Genomic DNA, 13,956 nt, shown 5'->3' with positions numbered 1-13,956 from the left:
TTAATATTTAATTCAATTTAATTTTTTTTTTTTATTCTGATTCTTTTACTTGTCTTTATTTATTTTTTTAATCAAACAAAAAAATAAATAAAAAAATTGAAAGAATAATATAGATAGATGTATATAAATTTATTTATAAAAAAGAAAATATATATATATTTATAAAAAAAATATATACATTGGTATTATATTTGATACTAAAAATTTTATTATTTAAATTCCATAAGAACAGTTAAAGGAAAGCAAAGTCATAATAAATCTTGACAAATCATTAAACAATTCGAAATGAGGAGAAGCTTTTTTCAATATCAATTCATTCTTTTTTTAATTCGAGCAATTACTAAATAATGAACTACTGCTTTTTTGGGGTGTATATTTCTATTTTTTTAATTATTCTTCTTCTTATTCTCTAATTTCATGCTCATTTCCGGATTCAAACCATGGCATTTAATACAAAGTCACTTCTATTAAGTAATTGGCATCACTTTTATTATATTTTTAGTCTTTGCTTCTATATATATCTGCTAACGTCTATTGTACTGCTAACATCCACCTACTGATTTGTTCTTTTTTCTAAGAATTGCTTGTTATTTGATTTATTAATTAATTCATTAATTGTTTATTTCCCTTTAATTAAAATAATAATATACATTAATTAATTATATATATATATATATTTACTTTTAAATATTCCAAATAACATTTGTTAAGAATTTCATATTCTTTGTTTCTTTCAATATTTGATTATTATTTGATTTAATTTTATTCAATTTTAGACTCGGAAAAAATTTTTTTATTGATGATTTCATGTGAAATCTGAATTTTGGAATTTATTTATAATTATTATTAAGGCAACATTTTCATTTTTTATAATATATATATATTTTTTGTATTGTATTCAAAAAAAAAAAAATTGAATAGTATATTTTTTTTTATATATATTTTTTTAGTTTTTTATTTATTTAATGTCAATTTAAAATAATTTTCTTTTTTAGATTTTTTTTTTATTTTATATTTTAGGCCTTTTTTTTTTTTTTTTAATAAAGAATAAAATTATTTATATATAAATTATAAATAAGTGAAGTGTAAAAAAAATTATATTTTTAAAAAAGTAATTAAAAAAAGCAATTAAATCTTGTAAGATTATTTATATCAAAATAAAAATTAATAAATATTTTAATTTTTATTTAATATAAATTATATTAATATATTATCTATATAAATAAATTGCTTATTCTCTGTTTTAATTTAATTTTTTTAATAATGTTTCATTTTGTACTTAATAAATATTATATTTTATTATCATCATAATATATTTACATTCATTTATTCATTAAAAAAGTTATTTAAAAAAATATTAATGAATAAATATTTATAAAACGAGTATTGATTTAAATAATTTTATAATGAATTAAAATATTATTTTAAATTATAATAAATTATTATATAAATTTATGTCTTTAATTTTTTATTTTGTTAATATTAGTTCTTTGTGTTTGCCATAATTTTAATAAAGTTGATAAAATGAATGCACATTTATATTAAATTTTCATAAAAATACAAATTACTCCTAATTGAGTAATAACATTAAATCAGACAAAATTATGAGTTTACAAATAATAAGATAAGATAAATAAATATAAATTTAATTTTATTAGTACATAATTTTTCTATAATAGTTTATTAGAATAATTTTATAACCTATAAATTTAAAAATTCAAAGAAAGAAAATAATAAAAAAGTATAAAATATAAAAATAATGAACATATATATATATATTGAGATAATAAAATAATATTTTTATTCATTAAATATAAAAACATTATTAATTTTAACCATTTGTCTATATTTAAAAAAATTTCATTTTTACTAATAGATATAAAATAATTAATATAATATTATAATTTGTGATTAGATTTTTTTAAAATAGCAAAAAATAATAAACTAATGAAAAACAAAAAATTATGAGGATTTTTAATATTAATTTAATTTAAGTTTAATAGAATAAAAAAATATAAAATAATAATAAAGAATATATATATATATATATAAGCAATAATTTAAAAAAAAAATACTTTTAAAATATTAAATTTATTTAATACTATTGTTATTTTGAAAAATATTTAATCACAAATTTTTCAAAATTAAATTAATCAAATAATTTTTTGAAATAATAATTCAATTAATTTTACTTTTATAATTTTTTTTATTATATTAATATAAAATATAAATTTTAGACGATTGAATATATTTTATATAATAATATATAAATTCTAATATAAATATGCATAAATTAATTATCTTAAAATATAAAAAAATATATATTTTAAAATTTTATTTATTTTTAAATTTTATATAATTATAATCCTTTTAAATCTATATATTAAATTATATTTACAAACTTAAAAACATTAATAATGAAATTTTATATTTAAGGCAAATGTAAATTTAGAAAAAATGTAAAAATGATTTGACATAAAATAAACTTATTAATATATTTTATTAGTTATATTATTTATAATTTAAAAAATACTATGAATTTATATTTATATTTAAAATATTAAATTAGAAAATAATAATTATAATAATAAAGATTTATATTAATAGAAAAAAATAAAAAAATGTAAATAATTATTAATACTTAGTAACAAAAAAATATAAATATGTATAATATAATTTAAATTTTTCTCTTAATCTTTATTTTTATATTTATTTATTTTATATATTCTTTTTTATTATTTTTCATATGTAATCAGTGAAATTTCAAATATTATTATAATATTAACATTTATATTATTTTAAATATTGATATTTCAGCTTTTATTATATAAAATTATATGTCCAGAAATAACTTATCATTTCTTTTTGGTAAATTATTAATACAATTTATACAATTAATCTTTATTAATATAATTTAACAAATTATATATTTATAATAACTATATTCAATTAAAATATAATTATAATATTTTATAATTCTTCATATTTTTCTAAAATTTAATTTCATGCAATTTCTAAGATTATTCCTAATTTTAAACTAAAACAATATTAACCTTTAATTAGCCTAAATTTTATCTAATTTACTTTCATTTTTTTTATATTTTAATTATAGACTATATTGATTGTTTAGGAATATCTTATAATTATAATATTTCTTCTTTAAAAATGTAAATTATCATATGTATGTCTGAATGATTTTTTTAAATTATGATATTTAGATTATCTATTAATATTTTTATCAATCTCGTTTATTTCGCCATATAATAGGAATTTCTTATTATTCTAATTATTAAAATTTTCTGAATTAATAATCTTATTTAACTTAGTATTTTTTATTTTTTTTTACAAAATTAATTATAATATCATTTGTTTAACTTAAAGTTTATTGTTTTAACAGATTCATCAACTTTTAAGTGTATATTTATTATTCAATTTTACTATATTTGCCATTAAATTAAAATTTAATAAAGATTAGTATAAATACATTAATAATATGTTCTTAAAATAATGCTAAAAGTTTAATATTTTATATTATTTGATTTGCCTTTAAATTAATAATATTCAATTTTTTTTACACCAAATTATTTAGGACTATTAACTTATCTTTAAATTATTATTAGTTTTGGAGTGTATTTATTATTAAAGTATGATTACTTTTTTTATATTTGCAAAATTTATTCTTTTAAGACGTGTAATAATTTATGTGAATTTTGAAAATTATAAAAGCATTTGTTCGAATTTTTATTAATAATAAAATCTATTTATGATTAAAGCTTATTTTAATTTAATATTAAATACATAAAAGTTGCTATTTTTATCATTTTACTATTTATTATATTAAAGATATTATATATAATATTAATATTTTAAATATAATAAATACTTTTAATTTAATATATTTTAAAATGATAAATACAATAGAATTATATTAAATTAATATTTTTTATTTAAATAAAGAAATTTATATTAATAACAAAGAACTAATATTATACTTAGAAAAAAATAATTAATTAATAAATTAAATTTATTTATATTAAAATATAGTTATTTAGAATTATATATATATATTTATATATTAATATATTTATATATTTATATATATAATAATTAAAATTTGCTTATATTTATAATAATTTTTAAATAATCTCTTTTTAATTATTTATCAGTTATAATTAAAGTTTTACTATTATAATTACTTTTTACATGATTTTTCTAATAAATTAAAACAGATATTATATTACAGGCTTTTATAAAAATTAAAGAAATAGATTTTAAATGTATTTTAAAGAGCAATTTTATTTTTATGCTTTTTATAAAAAAAATACTTTTATATTTTTAATAAATTTAAAGTGATACAAAAATATATAATGAAAATTATAAATAAATAAATATATAATATTATATAATTAAATATCATATTCAGAGAATTTATAATTGAAGAAAAATAATATTATATAAAATAAGTAAAAATTATTCATAAATATGGATTATATTTATAATCATAATTATAATTTATATTAAATTATTTATGTTTATCATAATCTTAAAAAATCTATGAAATTCCTGATTATTCAAGCGAAAATTGTTACCTTTTTTAAAATATTAATACGTTTAAATTAAATATATATTATATTTTATATAAAATTATTTATATTGTTAATTTTCAATACATAATTATATATTTTTATTAATTCTTTTATATTTATTAAAATTATATTATTTTTTTTAAATATATTTATGTATATTTTTTTTTACGATTATTTATTATCATTCTGCTCATTTTAAAAACTTTTATAATTTTATTATTAATTATCTTAATTTTCTTTTTAATATTCTTTTTAAATTTAAGTATTCTAATCAGAATAAATAATTTTATTTACATAGTCATTTATATTTTATTAATTTTATTATAATTTTAAAAAATAATCATCTATTTATTTAATTAAATCTACTTTATTATCCTAATTTTAATTATCATTTTAATTTTCATTCTGTTTTTCAAATTTCTATTCCTCTATTTTTTTTTAATTTTCTTCTTAATAAATACTAGAACCAATTTAAATTAATTTATTTTACTTATTTTCATTACTTTCTATATAAATATCATCTTTCTATTAATTTATATTATTATTGTTAATGTCAATCATTTTATTTGTATAATTATAAATCTTATTATCTATATTATATTCTTAGTTAGTTATATAATTTATATTTTTGTATTTATTGTTTATTGTTTCGTCACATTAAAACCCTTTTAAAACAAAATTATCTTCCTATTTAATATTTTAGGTTTATTCTTTCTTCAAATCTTTATCTTAATTAATAATTTTTTTCTCTTCTTTAGGAAGAACTTAATTATCTATTCCTATTTAAATATTATTAAATTAATAAAAATTTAAATATTTTTAAGTATCATTTGTTGTAAAGTCTTTATCAATAAGTTTATTTCTTTCATTTTATATTTTTTCTTAAATTTTATTACTATCGTCTTCTAATATTTTAGTATTTACATAATTTAAGATTAGGTCTTTATTATTGTATATAGGATCTTAATAAGTAAAAATATTTTAATTATTTGGATAAATATTTTCATAATTTTATAAATTATAATTTTAATTAATTTTATTTGTATAAAGTTCTTATTTTTAATTTTTTTTTCTATTTAATATGGATCTAAATTATTTTATTATTATAAAAAATCAAATTAAAGGACTTTTTAATCTTCTAATTTTTTATCTTTTTATTATTCTATTTATTAATTATATTAACTAGTAAAAGATTTCGTTCTTTATTATAAATCAAAAGTATTATAAGCTTAATTTTAAGGAGTTTTTGAGTAACTTTTAAATTTTTCTTCAATATTAAATTATATATCTATATTTTAAAAAACATTATTTGAATTATCTTTCAATTAATTATCCAAAATATTTTCGTTTTATAAATATATTTAATTTTCTAATTATCCATAATAAGTATTATTATTTGACATTTTCATTTAGTAATAATTTTAACAAAAATTTTCTTATTCTCCTTATTTTTTTTCTTCTTCCTCTTATATTTATTATTATTAAGAACCATAATATCTTTAAAAATTTTCATTTTCATCTTAAAATTGCTATTCTTCCTAAATTTCCAAAACAGACTAAAAATTTTACGATTCTTACTATTATTCATCATTTTCTTCTTCCTCTTCCTCTTCTTCCTATTATTTTTACTATTCTAATTCTTCTATTTCAATAATTTTTTATTATAAATGAAAATCATAATAAGTTTCATCTAACTTCAAAAACAAATAGATAATATCTTCATATTTAATAACAAATTTTTACATTTAAATATTCTAAAAATCCATAGGTAGGCAATTATTTTAAATTTCATTAAGAATAGCAAGTATTCCATAGAAAATATACTCACATTTTTTATTCGAATAATGAAAATAACTTTAAATAATTTTCCTAAATTCAATTAAGTCATATTCTCCATCATAAAAAACTTCTTAAAATTTCTTAAAATCCAACTTTGAGTTTTCAATTAAATAAAATAAAATATCTACAATAAGTTCTTCATCAATTTCTTTCTATTCTAAATTTTCCTATTAAAAAATTATATTTTAATTCTAGTTTTATTTTTCCATTATAAAAGATTAAAATTTTCCATTTGAAAATAATTAACTACTCCCAACTTAATATACTTATTCACTCTTTTCATCTTCCAAAAAACTATCTATTTCAATTTTATTAAAAGAAGGGCAAGGCGAATAACAAGAATTCAAACAAGAATTATAATTTACTAAAAACTCTTGCATTTTATAAACCAATAAAGGATGATTAAATATCTACATATAACTAACTCTTTCATCCAAATTATTTCTCAGCATTCTCCTTAATAAATCCTTAGCAGTTTCTGATAAATATATACTAGAATCAAAATAAAGTCCTTATTATTAAATATTCTTTAACAATTCACTCTCATTTCGTGCTACCCATGGTGTTTTTCCATAAATCATTTCATAGAAAATAATTCCTATAGACCAAATATCACACTTATAGTTATAATCCTTACTAGCCATTATATTCGGGTCCATATAAAGTGCAGTTCCTACTTTTGATTAAATACAAATACAGTCCGAATTTTCCATACTTCTTGCAAATCCGAAATCGCAAATTTTATAAATTATTTCATTATTATTATTTAAATGAATTAAAATATTACCTGGTTTTAAATCTCTATGTACAATATTTTTCACATATAAAGAATATATTCCTTTTAAAATTTAACATAGAATTTCTATTGCTTCTATTTCAGGAATTATTCGCCTTTTTTATATTATTTCTGATAATTCTCCCCTATTACAATAATCCATTATTAAATAATAATTGTTCTTTCCCATTATTACATCTAGCATTCTGACTACATTCTAACTAATTATTGTTTTTTATAATCTTATCTCATTTTCTAATGCTTTTTACAATATTTATTCGTTGGCTCGCAACATACTTTTACTAATTACTTTTATTGCTACTACTTCGTTTGCTTAAATATTTTTCCCTTTATATACATTACCAAATGAACCTTTTCCTATTTGATCTTTATAATAAAACTAATATGGAGGGATTCTTTTCATAATGGTAGTTTTTTATTTTTTTAGTTTTTATTTTAATTTTTTTATTTTATAATAATATTTTTTTATTATTATAATTTTATTATTTGTGTTTTTAGAGTATTAATATATAATTTTAAATTAAAATATTTTTTATAGATATATATATTTATTTTTTTAACTCATTCTCTTATTATAAAATTATGTAATAATTATATTTAAAACTTATTAAAAATATATATTATTCAATGTAAATAAAAATTACAATAAAAATATAATTGTGTAAATTTATTATTTTAAAGTTTTAAAGGTAATATTGTTTTTTAATAATTTCAAGTAAATTTTTAAACGTAATAAAAATTTTATAAGTGTTATTTTATGTTTTAAATTAAAGAATAAAAAAAATAAAAAAAATATTATGTAAATATTTTAATAAAAAGCAAAAAAAGATTATACATATATATATTATTAAATAAATTTTCAATTTTAATATTATTATATTTTATTATAAAAAAACTTATCATTTTTATTTCCCACGGCGCTAAAAGTTAAAATAGTAATTTTATTTAAATTATAATCTTTTTATTTTTCTATGTTTAAATAATTATATACAATTTTTTTTTATAATTTTCAAAAAACTATTTTTTTTTAAGAAATATTTATATTTAAGCTATATTTTAATATAGTAAAATAAAATACATTAAAAAATAAGAATACAAAAACTAATGATATGACTCACCCAGTAATCCAGTAACTATATGTAATTTATCATATAGATTAATTTTTTTATCAATTCTATTTCCTTATCAAATTTATATATTAATTATTAAAAATGCCCATCTAATTCAATTAAAACTTGTTTTTTTTAATTTTTTTTTTATTATATTTAGTTGATCGTAAAAGTCATTAATCTCCGAAAATTTTGAACATTAGATAAAGTAGTACCTTAATCGTTAGAGACTTTAATATGTGAAAATTAGTATTTTTTAAAAAATGAACAAACGATTTAATTTAATATCAATATAAAATATATGAAAAAAATAGATTTTAAAAATAAAATTATTTAAATTTCAAAAAAAAAAATGTATTTCATTTTATAAACTAGAAATAAGATTTAAAAAATCAAAAAAATCAAAAAATTAATAAATTTTATTTGGTAAATCAAATAAATAATAATATAAAATAAAATAAAAAAAGAAAAAGAAATTTTTAATTATATATATATATATAAGCTTAATAATTTAATAAATTTTGAATAAATATATAGAATAATAAATATAATTAAAGAATAAAAATTATATAATTAAAATAATTAATATATTATTAAAAACATATAAATATAATAATATAATTATATTTTAGTTATGTATTAAAAATACAATGCTATAAAAAAATTTATTTGAAAAAATTAATTAAAAAATGATTAATATTTAAAAATAAAAGTGTTTAAATTTACATATATAAATAAAATAATTATATTTAATAATAAAGATAATAATTAAATATAATATAAATGTTTCATAAAATATATAATTAAAATATTTATACACTATTTAATAGATTTATAAGAAAAAACATTTTTATTTAAATACATTGATATATAAATATTTTAAATATATAAACTTTAATTAAATTTAAAGTATTTTTATAATAAAAATAAAATACAAATATAAAAATAAAAATACAATATAAAAAGAATTATCAAAGAAATATACAAATAGAAAATATAAAAGATTTATAAATATAGATAAATATATATATATGTATATATATAAATATATATATTTATATAATATATTTTTATATATTTTATATATTTTTATATATATGTATGTATATTTAAAATAAAATAATTATAAGTTGTTTTTTTAAATTTAATTTTATTTTTCTTTCATTAAATATGAAGTATTCTTAAGTAAAGTAATCAAAACTTATTTTTTTTTCTTAAACCTTTACTTCTTTTTGTAATTTATTTTTTTATTACTCTACTCATATTTTTTCTAATATTTTATTTTTAAATTTATTATTATTAAATACTATTCGATTATTCATCAGAAGAATCAAATTATTTATTTTATTTTTCCTCATATATTTCTTTTTATTTTACCCACTCTTTGAAATTCTTTACTTCAGCACAATTTTTTAGATCAAGTCTTTTTTTACTAAAGTTTTTATAAACTCATCAGGATTTATACTAACATTATCACTATGACATTTACAAGGCTTACATTCTGTAAAGATTTTTAGCCAATTCAAAGAAGCGAAATTTACAGCTTCTGCTATATTATAACCCCAATTAAATCCAGTATGATAAGCTCCACTAAACACAATAATGAATTCTCCTTCATTTTAAGCAACTTTAGACATTTTTATATCTCCTTTACATTTCTTAATTATTTAATAAGGATTTATTATAGAAGTTTTATGTCTCAAGTATTAATTACATTTTGCATAAGCTTCTGGGAAATTACCTTTTGCTATAGCTTCTAATTTATAATCTTCACTTCTTGGAATACAATACCAGAATCTTTTTTTCATTATTTATTATTATTTATAAAAATGTATTATTTTTACTTTGGTTTTCCATAATGTAAATAGTTTATTCCACCTAAATCTAAGTCTTCTTTATGCCAAGCGAATAGTGTTTTCCAACTTCCTATGTATAAATAAGGTGTATTTACTCCAGAAATCTTTTATTTTAATCCTTAACTATGTTTTATAAATTATATTATTTAAATTTAAAATTTTTTATTTTATTTTAACCTTAATATTGAATCTAAGTTATTTAAATTCCATTTAACACCTTCATCAAAAATAGACATTTAAATATCAGAACCATATAAAGGAGGACTAAAAGAAATATTTTTCCAAAACTATTTAAAATATAGTTTTTTTTTTTATTTTTTATAATTATATACTAGATCTTCAACTTCTTCTATTGATTTTCCGTTTGTGACTTTATCAAATATCATAGCTTTTTTTCTATATTCTTTGAAAGGAATAGATTTTCTCATTATATGGACACATTCATAGACTCCTATTTATTTATTTTATTGTTTATTTAATATATAATGAAAATTTTTTTTATTAAAATAATTAAAAGAGTAAAAAATTAGTGAAATTACAAAAAGATAAATATATATTAATAATTAAAAAGGCAAATTATTAGTACTATTACTTTTTTTAATTATAATTATAATTATTAATATAAATAAAAATGCATTAAAGATAATTATAATTAAATATAAAATTAAAAATATTTACCCCCTTTTCCATAAGGATTCTATTCTATCGGATCGCTAATTACTTTATCTTCTAAAGAGTCTGTATAATCAGAAGTTCTAGCCTTCCATTCTTTAGGTGGAACAATCTTTAAAACATATAAATAAATATGGAATAAAATAAATATAAAATTTTATATATATAATAAAAAAAATCATAAAATAAATATATTAATGTATATTTATAATTCAACATACTTAAAAATTAAAATTTATAAAAATAAAATATTTTTATGTACCTTGACTATACCATAGTCTTTAGAATATTATTTTTCTATTACTTCTATGTAAGATGGGAAATCACTAAATTCTTTCATAGAAGGATGAAGAACTGGACAAAAAGGAATATTATGAAATAAGGATTCACGGGCTTTCATATTATAATAGAATTTTTCAATTTATAGATTTGTATTTATTTGTTTTTTTTATGATTTTTTTTTTTTTTGATTCTTTTCTTTTTTTTACTGTTTCTTTTAATAAAAAAAAGCCCTTTATTAGATTTAAATATTTTTTAGTTAATCATTAATATTCAATATATATTTTTCTATTTTATTTTTTTTCTTTTTATTGATATATATTATACAAATATCAAATATGCATTTATATTTTTCACATTAAATAATATTGGAAACAATATATTTTTCCCTTTCAATATTAAAAAAACGAAAAAAAATTATAACAAAAAATATATAAAAAATAAAACTATTTAAAATTGAAAGGAAAAAAATTATTGCATTATATATTTAAAATATTATTATTTTAAAAAGAATATATTTATCATTTAAATATGTTTTGACATAGTTTAATATTTAAGATGTTATTACTTTATTTGTTATGAAAAATTTGTAAATTTTAAATTTTTTGATTATTAAATAAATTATTATTATTAAATATTTATTATTATTACGATAATTATTATTATGTAAATTATTAAAATAATATATTAAATATTTTTATATATAGTAATATTATTATTATTATTATTATATTATTATTATTATTATTATTATTATTATTTATATTTTTATTATCATTATTAATTTTTTTTATTTTTTAATCTTAAATAAATTATTTTTGTTAATTTATTTTATTTTTAATTTTAAAAATTACTTATTTGCATTGTTGTTCTAATTTAAATTAAATTTTATACTATATTTTATATTTTATAAATATATTTTTTTATTTTTAAATAAAAATCAAAAATATTTATATCACTTTGATTTTATTTTTTTAAATTAGAATAATTTTTTTTATTTATCATTTAGTATTTTAATTATATTATCAAATATTTAGTTTCATCAATTTATTTTTTTCTTTCTTATATCTTTATAAACATAATTATGCATTATATTTAATTTTATTTATTACAACTATTATATTATATTAATGTTATATGACATTTTTTATATTATATATTATAAAAGTAATTCATAAAGTTTAAACATTTTTATAAAATATAAATCTTTGTTTACATTTCATTATTTATTTTAAAATTTTTACATTTTCTTTTTAATTGCCAATTTAATTGATTTTATAATATGTTAATAATTTCTTATTATTTAAAATTACTTGATTATTATAGCAATTATCATCTTATTATAAATGAAATTTGAATACTTTTTATAAATTTTTATCTTTTTTTTTATAATATTTGATTAATAATAAAATGCTCATAAGAAAATTTTATTTTATATACATATTGTACATATTATCTTTAAAAATATTTATTATTATTTTTTGGTTTATAATATATATATATATATATATATATATATATATATATATATATATATATATTATATATAAATATATATTAATATTTATATATATAAATATTATTATATTTTTTTTTTCCTAATAATAAAATTATTAAATATTACTTTATTTTTTAATAAGAAATATATTTATAAAAAAAATAAAATAAAAACAATTAGTAAAAAATAAATAATTTTTTTTTTTTTATCAAAATAAAAAAATTGTAATTTTTGATTTATATTGGTTAAATCATCTTAAATGAATTAAAATTTTAACAATGTTTCTAAAAATGAGTATTTTTATAATTTAAAAAAAAAATATTTATAAAAAAAAATTAAAATATAAATAAATTAAATATTTATAATATAATAATATAATAATATAATAAAATATATATATATTTTATATATATATATATATTTTTTTATTTTATTTATATAATAAATTATAATAGTTTATATATATTAAATATACAATATTTTAGTTTACTAATATTATATAATTTTTTTTTTTTTTATATATAATATATTTTTTTAATGTTTTTTTTTTTAATATTGAACTTTTTTTTTTTTAAAATTATTGCAATAAATGCAAAAATAGATAATATTTTTTTTTTTAATTTTAATATCTTAAATTTTATAATAATGTTTTTATTGAATTAATCTTAATAATTTAAACTTTAAAATAACTTAAAATCTTTAATTTAATTCAAAAACCATAAATAATATAAATTTTAGTTAAATATTGTATCAATAATTATAAAATTAAAAAAAAATATTATTATATTATATATATGCTAATAATAAATATATTAAATTTTTTTTTTTAATATAAAAAAATTAATATAATTACTTTTTATTTTAATTATTTATTAAAATATATTTTTAATTCACACATTCATTACAAATTTTATTTATATATTTTCTATAAATTAATTAAAAAAAATAAAATGAGCGGAAGTGGAATAAAATCAATACTTAAAGATAAGTAAAAACTTAAAAAAATAACTGAAACTGCATTCAAATCTGTAGATATAGATGGTTCTGGATATTTAGAAAAAACGAATTAGAATAAGTAATGATTAATGTAGCTTCAGATATAGGTGTTGATAAACCCACTAAAGATGATGTTGATGAAGTTCTAAAAGAATTGGATGAAAATGGAGACGGAAAATTATCAATGGAAGAATTTTAAGTATTAATCGAATAGGTACTAGAAATGATGTCAATTGCAGAAAATAGCAAATGATTTATATATATATATATATATTTTGAAAAAAAATTTATTAATTTTTGTTAATTAACTTTGATTATTAATAGT

General features: G+C 13.7%; 3 protein-coding genes across 3 annotated transcripts, besides 26 other annotated features; 1 reads left to right on the top strand and 2 right to left on the bottom strand. All coding sequences in view use genetic code 6, as the record gives it.

The window, feature by feature from the left end:
• Positions 1-2,322: 2,322 nt before the first annotated feature.
• Positions 2,323-2,355: a microsatellite.
• A 522-nt stretch (positions 2,356-2,877) lies between these two features.
• Positions 2,878-2,938: a microsatellite.
• Positions 2,939-3,850: 912 nt separating this feature from the next.
• Positions 3,851-3,915: a microsatellite.
• A 123-nt stretch (positions 3,916-4,038) lies between these two features.
• Positions 4,039-4,106: a microsatellite.
• Positions 4,056-4,100: a microsatellite.
• Positions 4,056-4,103: a microsatellite.
• A 2,100-nt stretch (positions 4,107-6,206) lies between the features above and the next one.
• IMG5_005680 (hypothetical protein) lies at positions 6,207-7,592 on the bottom strand. Its single transcript, XM_004039869.1, has one exon. The coding sequence runs from the start codon at positions 6,706-6,708 to the stop codon at positions 6,283-6,285; it is 426 nt and encodes a 141-aa protein (XP_004039917.1). The 5' UTR covers positions 6,709-7,592; the 3' UTR covers positions 6,207-6,282.
• Positions 6,627-6,671: a microsatellite.
• Positions 7,593-7,633: 41 nt separating the features above from the next.
• Positions 7,634-7,696: a microsatellite.
• A 95-nt stretch (positions 7,697-7,791) lies between these two features.
• Positions 7,792-7,845: a microsatellite.
• A 1,020-nt stretch (positions 7,846-8,865) lies between these two features.
• Positions 8,866-8,944: a microsatellite.
• A 106-nt stretch (positions 8,945-9,050) lies between these two features.
• Positions 9,051-9,101: a microsatellite.
• Positions 9,051-9,115: a microsatellite.
• Positions 9,062-9,110: a microsatellite.
• Positions 9,116-9,250: 135 nt separating the features above from the next.
• Positions 9,251-9,295: a microsatellite.
• Positions 9,296-9,336: 41 nt separating this feature from the next.
• Positions 9,337-9,439: a microsatellite.
• Positions 9,440-9,589: 150 nt separating this feature from the next.
• Positions 9,590-11,290, bottom strand: IMG5_005670 (jumonji family protein, putative; the record flags this gene model as incomplete). Its single annotated transcript, XM_004039868.1, has 6 exons — positions 11,121-11,290; positions 10,865-10,970; positions 10,519-10,637; positions 10,364-10,473; positions 10,175-10,309; positions 9,590-10,127 (listed from the first exon to the last, which is right to left on the bottom strand). The coding sequence occupies exons 1-6, from the start codon at positions 11,256-11,258 to the stop codon at positions 9,590-9,592; spliced, it is 1,146 nt and encodes a 381-aa protein (XP_004039916.1). The 5' UTR covers positions 11,259-11,290.
• Positions 10,982-11,057: a microsatellite.
• A 5-nt stretch (positions 11,291-11,295) lies between the features above and the next one.
• Positions 11,296-11,344: a microsatellite.
• Positions 11,301-11,345: a microsatellite.
• Positions 11,313-11,356: a microsatellite.
• Positions 11,357-11,420: 64 nt separating this feature from the next.
• Positions 11,421-11,450: a microsatellite.
• A 283-nt stretch (positions 11,451-11,733) lies between these two features.
• Positions 11,734-11,810: a microsatellite.
• Positions 11,758-11,920: a microsatellite.
• A 102-nt stretch (positions 11,921-12,022) lies between these two features.
• Positions 12,023-12,073: a microsatellite.
• Positions 12,074-12,624: 551 nt separating this feature from the next.
• Positions 12,625-12,725: a microsatellite.
• Positions 12,726-12,940: 215 nt separating this feature from the next.
• Positions 12,941-12,971: a microsatellite.
• Positions 12,972-12,995: 24 nt separating this feature from the next.
• Positions 12,996-13,056: a microsatellite.
• A 529-nt stretch (positions 13,057-13,585) lies between these two features.
• IMG5_005660 (hypothetical protein) lies at positions 13,586-13,884 on the top strand (the record flags this gene model as incomplete). Its single annotated transcript, XM_004039867.1, has 2 exons — positions 13,586-13,623; positions 13,674-13,884. The coding sequence occupies 2 exons, from the start codon at positions 13,586-13,588 to the stop codon at positions 13,882-13,884; spliced, it is 249 nt and encodes an 82-aa protein (XP_004039915.1).
• Between the last annotated feature and the right edge of the window lie 72 nt (positions 13,885-13,956).

The sequence above is a fragment of the Ichthyophthirius multifiliis genome (assembly GCF_000220395.1).
Source record: "Ichthyophthirius multifiliis unplaced genomic scaffold scaff_1120509249453, whole genome shotgun sequence".
In the NCBI taxonomy this organism is placed as follows: Eukaryota; Ciliophora; class Oligohymenophorea; order Hymenostomatida; genus Ichthyophthirius; species Ichthyophthirius multifiliis.
The sequence above is the reverse complement of the archived record's forward strand: the minus strand, read 5'-3'. Positions and strand labels throughout refer to the sequence as shown.